The sequence below is a fragment of the Girardinichthys multiradiatus genome, chromosome 1 (assembly GCF_021462225.1).
Source record: "Girardinichthys multiradiatus isolate DD_20200921_A chromosome 1, DD_fGirMul_XY1, whole genome shotgun sequence".
NCBI classification, from domain to species: domain Eukaryota; kingdom Metazoa; phylum Chordata; class Actinopteri; order Cyprinodontiformes; family Goodeidae; genus Girardinichthys; species Girardinichthys multiradiatus.
In genome coordinates, this window is record NC_061794.1 from 16,132,030 (window position 1) to 16,147,205 (window position 15,176).

General features: G+C 38.7%; 1 protein-coding gene across 2 annotated transcripts in view; it reads left to right on the plus strand.

The window, feature by feature from the left end:
* The window catches only part of LOC124869638 (helicase ARIP4-like), a 101,988-nt gene that overhangs the window by 47,499 nt on the left and 39,313 nt on the right, over positions 1-15,176 (plus strand). The window contains exon 1 of one of the 2 annotated variants that reach the window (XM_047367612.1): positions 9,966-10,230. The exons of the other annotated variant lie outside the window; for it this stretch is intronic. Within the exon in view, the coding sequence (XP_047223568.1) occupies positions 10,197-10,230 (34 nt within the window). The 5' untranslated portion in view covers positions 9,966-10,196. Of the gene's footprint in view, positions 1-9,965; positions 10,231-15,176 lie in introns of those variants that run through there. 2 annotated transcript variants of the gene reach the window in all.

Genomic DNA, 15,176 nt, shown 5'->3' on the forward strand with positions numbered 1-15,176 from the left:
TCTTCTTAAGTTTGCTGCAGACTGAAAAGTTGTGGAACTTTTGTAAAGCTAAATTTGACAAACAAACAAAAAAAACTTTTTTAACTATAAATTGTTGTTAAAAAAGAAATGGAAATATAACATATATTAGTGATGATAGTGAAGGTCAGTAGTTAGGTTTCCCAATCCTGGTCCCATTGTCCTACATGTTTTAGATAATTCCATTCTCCAAAATGCATTATAAATGATTGAATTACATCCTCTGCAGGTCACACTGTTAAACCAGGTGTGTTGAAGCAGGAAAACATCGACAGACATGCAGGGAAATGGGTTCTGAGGACCAGAATCGACTGTTTCTAAACTAGGACAATACTCTCACTGATGTGTCAGGTGAAGAAGCAAAGCTTCCTCTTTGACAGCAAAGTTTCTGAAAGAATAGACAGATTTGATTTCTGTTTAATGTCAGTCCTAACTGGCCGAAAATAATAACAACAATAGTGATGTTTGCAGCAGTTTAAGTGTTCAGTAATATCTCGTATCTGCACACACGTGACAGTGACGTTTTAGTGTTGTTTAATGTTTTTTTTGCCACATTTCAATTCACAGTGGGAGCATGTTGGTCCTTGGTTATAACTGAACTTCAGGAACTTTAAAGGCGTTAGTGAAATGGAAACTATCTGACCTTTATATTTGTATTGTTTCACTTTTTTTTCAATTCTGTAAAGAGTTTTTCCTTAAGATTAAAATATTTTTTTACCAACTATTTATTGAATTTGTAAAAACAACTTGAACAGTGAATTGTGTGGAATGAGAAATTATCCTCGATATCTCCCCTTGAAATAAGATTATTCATTCAACTGTAGAATAAAATATAGGAAATTAAACATAAATTAAATCAGTAATTTAATGTACTTCAACAATCTCTGGAAATCTTGATACTGTATTCAATATAAATTACCAAAATATATTCAAATTTTTTAAAAAGCAAAATAACTAAAAACATTTACCAATAAAATAAATAATTGTCATGACTAATGACAAATAAATAAAAGTTAGTTATTTTGAATGGAATTTGCTTGCATTGTATTGCAACTACTGACAGATCCTATACATTTATTAAAATTGTGGCAAAAATATTTTCCAGAAATCCCTGTCACTTTGTGTATTAATTACTAATAGATCATTCAAAGTCAAATTTTCAGGTAGTTGATTAAATTAGTTGTGCTGTCCAGTGGTATAAATACCACCAAGTAGCAAATGAACTACTCCACCTTGTTTTGTTTGCTAAATGCTGCTGCTGCTGCTGAGGTCAAAGGGTCTGCTTTTTTTCCACTAATACCTAATGCACCATTATTGTTCTAGTCATGCCTGACTTATTCCAGGTATGAAACAATGCCCTGTACAGCAAGATGTTTCAAACCAGCTACTCGTAACTTCATACCTGCCAGGGGGACACGTCGCTGCTCCTCCTCTCCTCTTTCTGACAGCTTTACTTGTAGAACAACAGCCATGGGTTTAACCTTCAAAAGGAGCTGAAGCTAGCATCCTTAGACTGCAAGATTAGAGCATACTTACAAAGCTGAATATGTCACAAAATCCAAAAATAATCTTTTTCACATTTATTTGTTTTTTTTTAAAACCCAAAATCAAACATTATTGATAAAGTTGATTTATAGCACAGCAATAGGTTTTGCACAGTAGGAACTGTTGTTTTTCAGGGTTCTTATAAACGCAGGATCTTCTGTTAATTACTTCTTTAGACTTCTTTTCACAACCAAGCAATTATTGGCTGAACAAGATCATCTCGTAGTCACCACCTGCACCATTTGCAAATGTATTCCTACTGTAAACAACAGCTTCTTCGGCCATTGTAAAGTTCCTCACAATGGTCAAAATGGTACATATATGGAAGACGTGAAGGTTTGACAGAAGCTAAATGCAACAGAAGAAAAGTATGATTGTTACCCTTGCAACTCACATAGGAATACAAAAAAAATCCTAAGATCACATATATGAGTGGATCAGCTGGAAAGAGCAGTGAATGGTCCAATTTGTTCAGCTCGGTCCTGAGGCGACAGCAGGCCTGTTATTATTTGTTTTATTAAAAGGGTTTAAAAAATGTTTTTAACATTTAGATGTTTTTGACAGTTGTCTAATCTATTGGTGGTCAACACAGCTCAGAACACCAATTTTTCACTGATCAACAGCTGTTATGGGGATCCAAACAGGTTCTGATCAGTGTTGTGTAATCATAGGCGATGTCTTGAACCCCCACAGGAGGGGTTTATGCTTTAATAGAGAACATGTAGAGTGTGATATTTCTCATGTATTTCCTCCTAATTGTTTCCTTTATTCACTCATTATGCAATGGAGAGAGATGTAATTACAGTTGCATGGTGTTATTTGAGGTTCTCTTCTCCTCTGTGCCATGAAGTAGAATCTTTCAGAACTGTTTTCTAATTGTAGTTTTTGCTTCGTTGCAGCTCACTCTAATCATTATCCTTGACACAGATCAAACATGCGGCTCTCAGTTCCAGCATACTCTTGTTTTGGTGACTGTGGCACAGACAGGTCAAATACTGCACTGACTGACATAATGGCAGCATGTTGAACAACTACAGAGATCTTTTGGCAATTCAAGAGAAAAGAGCAAGATAAAACATATGTACATCTGTTCCTGTTTCCTGTTCTTTTAACCCTGTTAAAACACCTTTTAGGTATTGTACAAACTCACCTTCATTTGAGTTTGCTATTTGCTCTTTTCTTTTGGCTTTGACACATGCCACGGTTGCTTTATTGTACCAAGATATGCCCCATTAACCTGTCATTAGTCTTCCACACATGACCAGATCAAGTTGGACACATCACCTGTTGGACACACCATCATGCTTTGGTCATTAAAAGGTGTCTCACAACCTTCATGAAAATGCTATGTGAAATAGAGTTGGAATGGTTCACAAAACCCACTGTTAGAGTTTTCCATTTTCTATTTTATGAACATTCCACATAAATAAGCAGTAGATAATCAACCATTTACAGGTTTAAAGACAGTGGCACTACCAGAAATGTTTCACAGGGGGGCCACATGGGGCCGTTAAAAATCTCAGGGTGGCACACTAAAATCAAAACCAGTGAATGTGAAAAATGCTGTAATGTTGCACTATTACTATATAATAGAAACTAAAAAAAAAAAAATTGTAGTCCATTTGTCTGTTGTTTTTACAAATGTGTAATAATAATTTGTATTTATAATGCACTTTTCATTCCAAGGAATCTCAGAGTGCTACAATTACAACAAAACAACTCTGGAGTAATATAGATATTTTAGTCAGTCTGAAATTATGAACCAGGTAATGTGTGCCATAGTTACATTAAAAGTAATAAAACCAAACACTTTTATAGAGAATAACATGCAAAGTTCCTCACAAGTAAAATTAAGAACAATATAAATCTATAACATGACATACCTCGATTCGCTTGTGAAGGGCAAAAAACTTCTGCAAGCAAGTAAACTGTGGTTTTCTCACAGGTCTAATGCAGTTAGCTGGAGTCAGCATGACAGCAAACATATCACATGTATACAAGGTGTAAATATGCTTATAGACAGTTTGCATCCAAAGGGAACATATTAGACACAGCAACATAACTGACAGACACCATTGCACTTTCAGACAGAAAAGGCTATACAAATTATTTGAATTCAAGCTGGATCGGAACCTGTTGCAGCCTTCTGCAATGTATAACGAACTCTCCCTCATACTGGGTTCGCCCTCCTCACTGTGTTATACATGTTACCGGTCTGATAGCATAGGCAGCGATAATATAAAGAGACAGAACAGTGGTTCATTAAACCGCAAGTATAAACAAGGAAATTAAAACATTAAGGAATAGAATAGTCTTTATTGTCATTGTACTGGGAGGTACAACGAAATTAGGGTTGCTCACACTGAGCTACCATATACCACAGTAAGATAGTTTTAAAAGGACAAAGACAAGAATAGCAGATGGGACAGAAATAAAAAATAACACAAGCCATTAAGAGTTTTTCTTAATATAGAGAGATGAAAGATTAAGAGTAATATACAATGTTCTGCATTGTTGCACAGTGCTTGCATGCAGTCAGTTTTATCCTCTGTAAATGCTTGCTCAATAGTAAGATTGGGTAATCAGTAGGTCATCCTGACTACCAGTTGGTTCATCAGAAATATAATTTACTCAGATTAAGGCAAAAACTTCCTGTCTAAAAGAAGTAGCTTTGATAGGTCCATAAAATAGTCTGGGTATCATACACAAAATGCCAAAAGATAATTCCCAAAACTCAAAGGCAGCTTGATTTGTTTCAGTATGAATGCATTTCATCTTTTTTTCAGCTGTGATATTATGGTACAGTATCAGCGTGTAGAAGAAGATGGACTATTTGTGTAACAACACATTTGCATATTTGCACTGTACTTGATGGAAAAAAACACATATTGTAAAGTCTCATTGAACATTTGAACTGTATAGGTTGTGCAATGACAGCTTTACATAACCCTGCATGCTGGAGCTGGGGCCCCACTTCCTTTTCCTGATATTACCAGAGACGAAGCTCGGTTTTTATAAAAGTAAAATGTCTGTAGCACAGCCAGAAGAAGCTTTGCGCAAGAACCAACATGTTAATGTGTAGCTCAGCTGGTAAAGACGACGTGCTGGTAATTGAGGTATTCTTCATTTGAACAAATCTCCATGTCACTCATTTTGTGATGCTTGTCAGTCACAGCTAAAATCGGTATACATTCAGTTTTCTAATTAACATTTTTAAAAATGTCAAAGAAACCTTCACTTTTAGACCAAATAGACAATATGCCAATTTTAGATTAGATGTCCATGGAACATGTACACAGTGTTTAGACGTTTTGACAACAACATAATGCTCACTGGGAAGATTTCATGAATGATGGTTTAAAGAATCTATGTTGAGCACGAAACATTCCAGTTTTGGTTCAACCAGTTTACATATTTTAATTTTAAATTAGAGATGATCAAATTCAATCCAAATATTTGGGAAACAATTTAAAAGCCCTTTAGTTTGATCCCAAATGTTATAATGTGAACAGCATAGGAGGAGGGTAGAAATTCCCTGTTGATTAGACATACAAATAAGCAATCTGAAATTCAACTGGGTCTCAAGAAACAGGCAACTTTTCTGAATGCTAACAGCATCCCCCAGGCTTTGTAGCCCTGGGCAGAGAACCATATCAAAAACTGCCAATGCATATATGAAACTTAAACGACGACGATGGCACTTTTTATTTTATCAGCCATTTTAGCCCTGGTGCAAAAGGAGCTACAGCTTCACTAATGTGTTTTTATAAAATCTGATTTTGCTTGTCTACAACCAAACAGTAATAATACGTTTTTTTTGTGTTATTTTATTTTAATTTTTTTTTTACTTCCAGTGCACAAGTAATAAATTAGTGAATAAATCAATGAGGTTGGATATGCTTGCTGACAGAAAGTAATCTGATCAATTCATCTTATTGTCATATTTGCGGCTTTGCTGTATGGATCATTGGGTTTTATCCAAATCTTGCTTTTTTAAACAATGACATAGAATTTGTTTTTCCTCAATTATCCACTTAAAAAGCCACAACCACACAGTTTGACAAATGCTTTCGATATTATAATTTTTTTTTTTTATGCATTTAATATATATAAGTTATTAAACCTGTGTGATGTAATTCTCTGGCTTTGCCTGAGCCAGCTTCTTTCTGAAAGCAGAGCTCAGCAGCAGAAATGCCATCTTCCTACAGTTCTCTATTGTCTCATGCTATTGGTCACTTTAGGTTATGTAAACAGTGAAATATGAGCTCTCCTTCCTCTGAGGAGGTGTGGCGAAATAGCAAAACTGTGGTAGTGTGGCAAAGGTGAGTCTGCATGTGTGCATGAATTTTTATGTTACCAGGCAGACTTTGCTGTCTTTGTTGCCACCCATCACCTCTTCTCCTCCCCCTCTTCACCATTTCTAATCCTGCTGACCCTCCCCCACACGCTGCAATGTAGGTTAGCAAATGAAGTCGTGTGATTTTTTTACGTGCCATCCTCCCTGTTTGTGTATGAATAATAATCCAACTACACCAACACTGGTTTTGAAGGGTCTTGGGTTCACACAAATGAGCTCTCTGTAATTTTAAAATACAATGTTTTATTCATTTAAATACCATTTCTTCCACCTTTTCCTGCCTTGCATTTCTCATTTATCCCCCTTTTAATCTATACATGTAAATGCAAAACCAAGAGCCAAGGGGTACAATGGCCAAACGTGTAAATGTGCTGGTCTCACTGGCTGGGCAATCTTGTAGGTATAATATGTTTTAAGAGAGGACCTGGTTCAATGAGTTGCAATGTACTCGTACTCGTCGTCTTCCGCTTTGAGTTGCAATGTTTATTTATTTCTTTTTTTTTCTTTCATTGTCCTTTATATTGAGCCAATATTCAGTCCCCAGCCCCTCTTTAATTAATAACAGTTTAACAGAATTTGTAAATACTTTTACAACTTACGGTTTCAGTGTGCCCCCTCAAGATTATCAGTGGTCCTCATCAGCCATTCCCTTTAAAAGGATTGAGGAAGCCCCTGTCAATAGAAATATTGTCTTTTCCTACAGCAGAGTAACCTAGTAGTGTTCTTTTGAAAAAAAATTTAAGCTGTTAGCTTTTTCTCCCATTGGTCAACCCTTTTTCTGTAGTGGGTTTTTATATTTACATGTTGCCTAAGTTTGCAGATGGTAGGGTTAGAGTTTGGAGTACACAACTTTAAAGTATAGATCGATCCTGCCTTGTATCAAGCTGCTGGCAGTGGTTTAATGATGTGGGGGATATTTTTCAGCACACTTTAGGCCTCTTAGTAACAACTGGGAATAGTTTAAACACTTGTACCTATCTGAGTCTTATTGCTAACCATGTCAGGATAATGCACCATATCAAAAGGTTCAAATCATTTTAAGCTTTCTCCAACATGAAAATGAGTTCACTGTACTGCAATGCCCTTCACAGTCACCATATCTCAATCCAAAAGAGCACCTTTTGGATGTGGTGAATTGGGAATTTTCATCAAATATGTGCAGCCAAAAAATTTGCTGCAGCTGTGTGATTAAATGTCTTGTCATGAGCTCAAATCTGTGATGAATATTTCCAACACCTTCTTAAAGGCCATGCCGTTTAAGAAATAAGACAGTTCTGAATGCAAAAGGGGGTACTAGCAAAGAATGCCTAATAAAGTGGCGATTGAGCAGATGTATATTGATTGCAGACGTTTTCTCCATCACTTTCCTATTAAAGATGTGCAATTAATTACCTTTAGAAATGTGTATTTATTGCACATGTTTAAAAATGTCTTAAAGGTTTGAATCTCATCATTCAAACTGTCTGGTTTCAGTTCAGTAACCTCACATCAGTAAATTGATAGCTTCAGTGAGCCTTCAGGGTTGTTGTTTTGCTTTTATCTGCTCCTCCTCTTGCGTCCTTGTCAATCCTCTCACCCTCCTTTCCTCCTCGTCATCTGTCCATCTTGTCCTGATTGAACCCGTTATCTCTGTTACCTAAGGCAGCCTCTCCTGGGTGGGCGTGACTTGCTGATGTCACATCGGCTTCTGTGTCAGTTGGCAAAAATGGGGGAGGGAGGAAGAGGAGGCAGACAGGAAAAGCAGCACCACTAGAGGTGTGGGGGGAGCTCCTACACTCGCCTGCCCGGGGCCCTTTTCAGTGACTCATTGTTTTGTAATTGTCCCATTGGCGCTCTGTCCTCGCCGGAGAGCCGGTTAAACTGCGAGACGAGGCTGGATATCGAGGCATTCAGACACTGACACACTTGTTTCAGTGGGAGCCCACTGAGGGAATGTGTGTGGTGTTGAACGATGGAGCACACACACCAACTGGAGTTAGTTTTTAAAGTGGAATATTTAGGAGAAGGCATGGATCTCTCAGCACAGTAGCAGACAAAAAAAGTTTCAGCCACATGACATGGGTGAGTAGCTGGACTTTTTTTGAGTGATAGAGTGTATGGCAGCTCTTCTGGCTGGCTGATAGTTTTCACACAGCGGTCAGTTTTTTCCCCTGACATCTTTATGTTCAGATTTCTGCCATGTGGAATTTTATCAGACACAAGACAGAGGGAGATCTATCATACTGACCTACATGTGGTGCAGTGCCATTCTGACAGAGCAGAGCTCACTGGTTTCATAAGGCATATTATGAAATAGAAGCAGAAGTTGTCCTTTTTTTCAAAAATAAAATTCTAGTTTACAAAACATTTAAATAACTTATTTGACTGGTGGCGAATTTTCGTAGTTTTTGCTGCTGTAAAAGTGAGTTGCTCAACCGTACTGTCATTCTTCAGCAGGTATTAGATTAAAAATAGCTTTTAGTAATGAAGCATTTAATCAAAGGTTAAGGATTTTCTGAAAGATTTATAACAGAATTCCATACTCTCTGTGTATAACTGTAACAAATCTAAATAAATAACCCTAAAAACTGACTAGCAGCTTCCAGTCTCATTGTATTTCCTAAAAACTAATTTCAAGTTGCAACTTGACAGTACTGACTTGATATTATCCTTTAAAAAAAGAATTTATTTCATGCCCTCATTAAGCAATGGATTCGGATGTTTATAGTCATTAAAGCTACTACCTAGACTTTTGCATAAACTCAATCGAACTCTCTTGAGTTATAGTTTGTCATCTATACAACAACATTTGTCGGTCAGTTTATTGTGCTATGTAGGTGTAAAACAAATGATTTCAGATTCATGCTTCTGATGACATCGCACAAGGTAAAAGGCAGCAGATCTGAATTCTTTTGAGTACAACTATCTACATTTATCATTATCACTTTTTTCTTTTTGTGCATGGTTTTAATTGGTTTACTTTTATTCCCAATGGCTGCACCAAACGTTGAGCTATGCTTGAGAACACTACAATGATTTCAGGAAAGTCTGGCAACAATGAAACACTTGTGGGTGGTTTGTGAAGAGGACCAGAGCAGACTTAAACAGAACCAGTATGTTACAGAGTCCTTGTGAAAAAGTTACTTGTCTATAATAAAGTTTATTATTGCTTGCTTATTGGCTTAATTTGTGTGCCTCTTGTGATGTCATCGACCCATATATACATAAAGCAGAATCAGTATCTTTTTTCCTCAGGGCAGTTTTTAAAAACTTTACATTTTCTATATTTGAAATCCGTACTTCATGCACTGTTATTTTCAGTGTCAAATTGTTGGTGAAATATACCACTAGGTAGTATCCTTAATAGACAGTAATTATAATTTTGAGTGTCTTAAGTCAAATGTTTTCCAATTTCCCTTGTTTTTTTATTTCTACAGTCCTTTTTGGTATTTTTTGTGTGCTTTAAGACAGCTTGATCTTGAAAAATGAGTGATGTTTTCTTGAAAAAAGTTGTGTAACTGTCTGTTTACCTTTCATTTTCTAACATCCGTAAAAGTGTGGTGCACAGACCATATTGAAGGTTCTGTGAGGTATTTTCATTGGTATTTTCAGAAACTTCGACCCAAATTCTTGCAGCCATATTTCTCCACATTCTTCTTACACAACACAATTGATAGGTTGATTTCATGTATGTGTGCTCTACAATATGTCACATATTTCAAAGACAGACACTAACTAAATGGACTCCTAAATAGCAAATGTAATTGTTACTAGCATGTTTTTATATGAAAGACATTATTGCTTTGTGTTTTATCTCATTTTAAGGCAGAGAAGCCTTAAGAATTATGACATTAACAACATGAGTCTGTAGGTGGCTGCTTCCGTACATGCTGTGTGATCCTACATGTGGGCGTGCGTTTTATGTTTTTTGCTTTCGTTTGGGATAGGGCAAAAGGGAAAATGTGACTGTCAGACCCTCCCGTAGACATACCCCTTGAGTGGGGCCCCAGCTCCAGCATGCAGGGTTATGTAAGCTTTCATCTGCTATCCCTCCTGCCTTCCTCAGCTTCACATTAGCGTTGTTATTGAGTAGAGAAGAACACGCAGACCGGTCAGCTATAGCAGTCAGTCACTCACTGAAGCTGTCGATTAAAGACCAGCTGCATATAAAGTCCGGGTGAAAGGAGAGTGATAAACCTCCTTTAGTTTCAGTTCATTTTTACCCTGAAACAGAAGGTGGTTCCAGTGCGACAGAAAGGCATAGGACTCCAGCTCTTTTATTTCCTCGATAATTATAATGCTGCTTCTGGATGAATCCGAGTCATTTTCAGGTAGGTGACATTACTTTATGCACGCTTCAGCAGAGCTGGTGTCAGTGTTTACCTGGAGGAAAATCTGTGAAAGTTAGGATGCAAGAGAAGTAAAAAAAGATGTTGCACAAACACCGGAAACAAGATTTGAGGTTATATTGCGAAAAAGAGAAGAGCAATGAAACAAAAAAACATAGAGCAATTATTGGCTTTATAGCCAGTAGTTTATCTGAAAGATAATGATCAGTGCTGCTGTGGTGCAGTGCTACTTCTATGCGACATCCTGTTTGCAGAAAAACAGCACGGATAGAAGGCAACACGAAGCAATTAAATCAGAAAAAAGATACCTTCAATAGTCAAAAGACCCAAACAGGGATATGTTTGAAAGTTCAGATGTAAGGAGAAGGTTCAACCCTGCTGGACTTATGGTTGTTAAGTTCCTTAACTATGTTGTGTAACAGCAGATTCATAGCTACTTAAGCATGCATGGTCCGTCTTCTCATGTCTCCTAAACCATTTTACTTTCAATTTGTTTTTAGAGCTTTTCGTCCTTGTCAGACGTTATTTCCCGTGTTTTTTCTTTTCTTAACTTTTCGTGTTTTTGCCGGTGTCTTTAACCCATGTATGCAGCCTGTTCGTCCTGTTGTCCTCCTGGTCCCGCTTCCCCATTGGCTGCTCGTATCATTACCTAAACCCGGGCCTACGGCTGATTGGTGGAGCCCGGCAGAAGTTTCCCATGCTGGAAGTGGAAGCATGTGGAAGCAGGAAAACATATGGTTCAACAGAGCACTGGGTTAGGCGGGTAAACGTGGGAGGCATCAACAAAGGACTGCTCATCTTGAGAGTTTAACTGAAGAAATGCTGAATTTAGAAAGAGTTTTAAGTTCATTTCTGTCTGAAAATGTTTTTGGATTCATTTAGCAAGGACAATATGTTTAAGAACTGCTTCTTTATTTTATGTTCATTGGCTTTAACTGTAAAAACCTGAGGGAAATAATTACAAGTTAGTCTTGTTTTTGTTGAGGTAAAATAATTTCACCACTAATAACACAGCCTCAACCTCACCCAGTCCAGATGTCATGAGAAAGAACAGATGAAGAGTTTGAAATTAAGACTAACACAAGTTTAATTTGGTAAATAAGTCCAATGATTTCCAATGCACAATTAAATACAAAAAGAATTATACAAAGAAAGGAAGATTACCTAAGGTCTTAAGGTGAGACTCAGATCAGCAAAGCTAGGCTGTATTTACAGAGTGGTCTCTCTGACCATCAGTTTTAAAGGTTTTTATACCCTCAACGAACATCAAAGCTGACCGCTGAAACCTCCCCTCCAAGAATTATTTACGAAGTCTGTGTCGCTGCTATAAATTAGCCAACCCCCATGGGAGTACTTTATTATCTATACCATGCCCAACAGCCGGCATTTACTGCTTACAGCTGCTGGCGAACATCCTGACCTTCTTCCAGCCTGAACCCCGCTGTGACCTCTCTCTCTCCCTGCGGTCCATAATACATGCTATATTTCAGTTTTATGCATACACATGCAAACTGAACACATTTTAATTCTCAACATTTTGATGTGTATTTAAGAAATACCCGGACTTTTAGAATCACCTTCAACACAAACCACATGTAGTTTTGACAAACTGCCAAATCATTTTTAAGTTATGTTAAAGCTTTAAATTAACTTGTTGGTTACAATGTGTTGAAATTGACTGGTCAGCTGTTCAATTTTTTTCTAGCTTTGTAAGATATTGTTGCATGTTTAGGTTTTTCTGATTGTAATCTTTACCCAGCATATTTTGTACATTTTACTTACTGATGTAGAATTAGCTGAAGTAAGTTTTTTTTCCTAGCATTTCCGCCCTGGACGTTCAGTGACGCTATGTCAGAGAACAGTTGCTGTAAAATGGGATTTTACTGCTATAGGCATTAGCACAGTTAGCCCAAATAGCATTACCTTAACAGCAGTCTCTGTGTATCTTAGAGAATTTATATCCTCACCTTTAACTGAAATTTCCTAAAGACTGTTAGCATTTTCAAATACAGCATGTACAGTGATAGAGGCTGAAAGTTCAAAGAGATAAAACAGAACAATATTCCTGCACTCTGCTCAAGCTTCTTGTTATTTGCTGACAGTCACGCTCTCTCTAGCTCTCTAGCAGCCAGAATGAGCCACAGACAAGTGTCAACATGTAGTAGAAAGGTAAAAAAGCTATGCATCCCTTTGACCTTGGCCATTTCTTTTTTTTATTTTAAATCTAATCTGTTAAGGTGTGGAGATAGAACAGTCAATAACATAACACATATCTTTTCCACCCGTCTCAGAAAGAAAGACTACGTTATTGTCAGTATTTTTGTGAAGGGAACATCATGAACATAGTATAAAGTAACAGTCTAAGTTTTCTTTTGGCTACAGATGTGCTGGCTTTTTATGATAATGATTTAGTTTCCTCCTTGTTTGATTAGATTTTTGAGAATGTTCTAGCAAAAGTTGCATTTAGTTAAATAGATGGTGCTTATGGATCTTATATGGAGATACACAAATGTCCACATATTCCATTTCTCAGGATTTCATTTGGGAGTCTTTGGCTGGCTGGAACATTTCATCAGTTATCACTGAAATGAATCATGACAAGCAGTAATAAGGGCGAAAGAACGCTCAGTTCACCTTCTTATCCATTGTGCGTGAGTGTGTGTGTGTTTCTTCATCCCAGTGTGAGTACAGTCTGTCCGTTAGGGATGAAATGCCTATTGTGAAGAAAATATTAAGTTAGCAACACCTCTGGTATAATATGAAGAAGAGGGATGGTTTGACTAACTTGAGATTGCTTGTTCTGTTCAAGCTAGAACTACAGTCTGTGAAACAGGACAAGCTGAGAGTCCAACTTGTGCGAAGTTACACACACAATTAAACGTTTACTATTCTCTTTATAAGTGTCTTTCCCAGTGACCACTTGTGGTATAATGTTTTTTTCTTTTTTTACCATGTCCTGTCCAGCAGAGTAGCACTTAGAATTGTTGTGCCAAGAAAAAGCCCAACAGATTTACTTTCACGAGTGGAGCATTACAGCTAATGCTTTAAAGCTCTGCTTGATATTCATAAAAAGAAACTTTATTAGAAACTGCTTTGGGATTATTTCAATTGTTATGGACACGGAGACAGAAATTGAAAGGAACAAAAAAAACGCACAAAAGAGAGAAAGGTGGGGCAAAAAGGAAAAGGGGAGAGAAAGAGAATAGAATGGAGGAAAGAAAGAAGGATGAAGAGAATGCAAGATAACACCCTGCTTGCTTCTACACCTGCAGAAACGTTCGCATTACCAGCTTTTTTATCGAAAGGTGCACGGTACTTATCAATGCAAGATGTATTTAGTGGTAAATGCAGCTCAATAAAGAACATTTATGCATCTGTTAACACCTGATTCTAAACACCTGTGGGTCTGAGTGTGAGCACGCATGTGCATACTAGGTTTCTTGATAAAAATATGCAATAGTGAGTGTGAGGAGCCACAGACCTGGACCCAGGACAGATACAGAGGAGATCCGAGCCACAGACATCCAAAGGCCCCCCAGAGCACAGGAACCCCAGGAGAACCACCGCTGGGACTACCGTAACCCCCCCAAAGAGGAGCAGGGGGAGAATCCCAGGGGAACCACCCAGCAGCCACAGTGCAGAAGCCCCAGGGAATTGCAGCGACAAGCTCACAGGCCCCGCCGGCAGCCGTCTATGCCCAAGCAGATCCAGCCATGGACCCAAAGACCCGAGACCCCGGGACATATCACTCCCCAAGCAGAGGCCCGACCGAGTCTAGGGGTCCAGGCCCCAGCAAGCACCCACTGGGAGTGAGCCAGTACACTGGCGGGCAGAGATACCAACCACCGGCAGGTAATGTGGTGGTGAGGGAATAGGCCCCACATTCAATGGGGGCCTAAACTGATCCAGGAGACGGAGCGGCCCAAGACCCAGCCTGACAAAAAAAACAGGCACTCACAATCACACATTCCCACCCTCTTGCGTACACATAAAAACACCCACGCACCCAACGTAAAGACAAACAACAATGGACGTCGTACACTCACTCACACTCCCCATACATACTCTATCCAGGTCTATCAGGTCCAGGTGCCGATACCCCATAGGGGCAACCAGACCCAGGAGGTGGTCCCCAGCCCTCCAGGGGTGGAGATGGGCAGACCGCCCAAGCACCTGAACCTGGTCTGGGCTAGCCCGGGCTCGTGCCTGATCCCGGTCCGACCCCCGCCCCGACCCCAGTCACCAACCACCCCCATCCTCATCTGGGGAGGGGGCCATGTACAAAAGAGAGGTCTACATGGTCCAAACAAGCCTGCCAACCAGAGCCACAACAGACTAAAATAGTCCCAACCCCCAATGAATTCCGATCCCAACCCCATGAGCCCTTCACCACAAGTGAACCCGACATGAATCTCCCCACTGGGCCACCCCCAACCAGGACACAGATATTGAACACATGCCCCTGAACCCAAATGCATGAATCACCCCCCCCCACAGCACATGGGCACACTCCCACAGGGGGTCAGACAATGCTCGATTACACTCATTTGGTTGCTTGCTTAATGCTAGGATAGTAACATTTAGTAATATGTAATAGAATGGCTTTATTGTTTGATTTTATATTCAGTTAGCTGTTTCTTTGATGTGAACATGAGACAGGTGTGCAGATAAAATGCAAACTTTTTGATCAGTAACCTTTTTGTCAGTTGACTTGGGTTTGCATTGACATTCCTAATTTGTCCCTAATGTAATCCAGCTGCAACCTGAACCTGTTATCACATGTTTTTTTGTTTTTTTTTATCATGGCCCCTGTGTTGGGGAATCTACAAGTGCTTTTTGAATGGACCCGAATAGGAAGATATGAATCACATACTGTGAAATATCCACTGCTGTCACATATTTTAACCCTGCTTATGTTTATGATATGC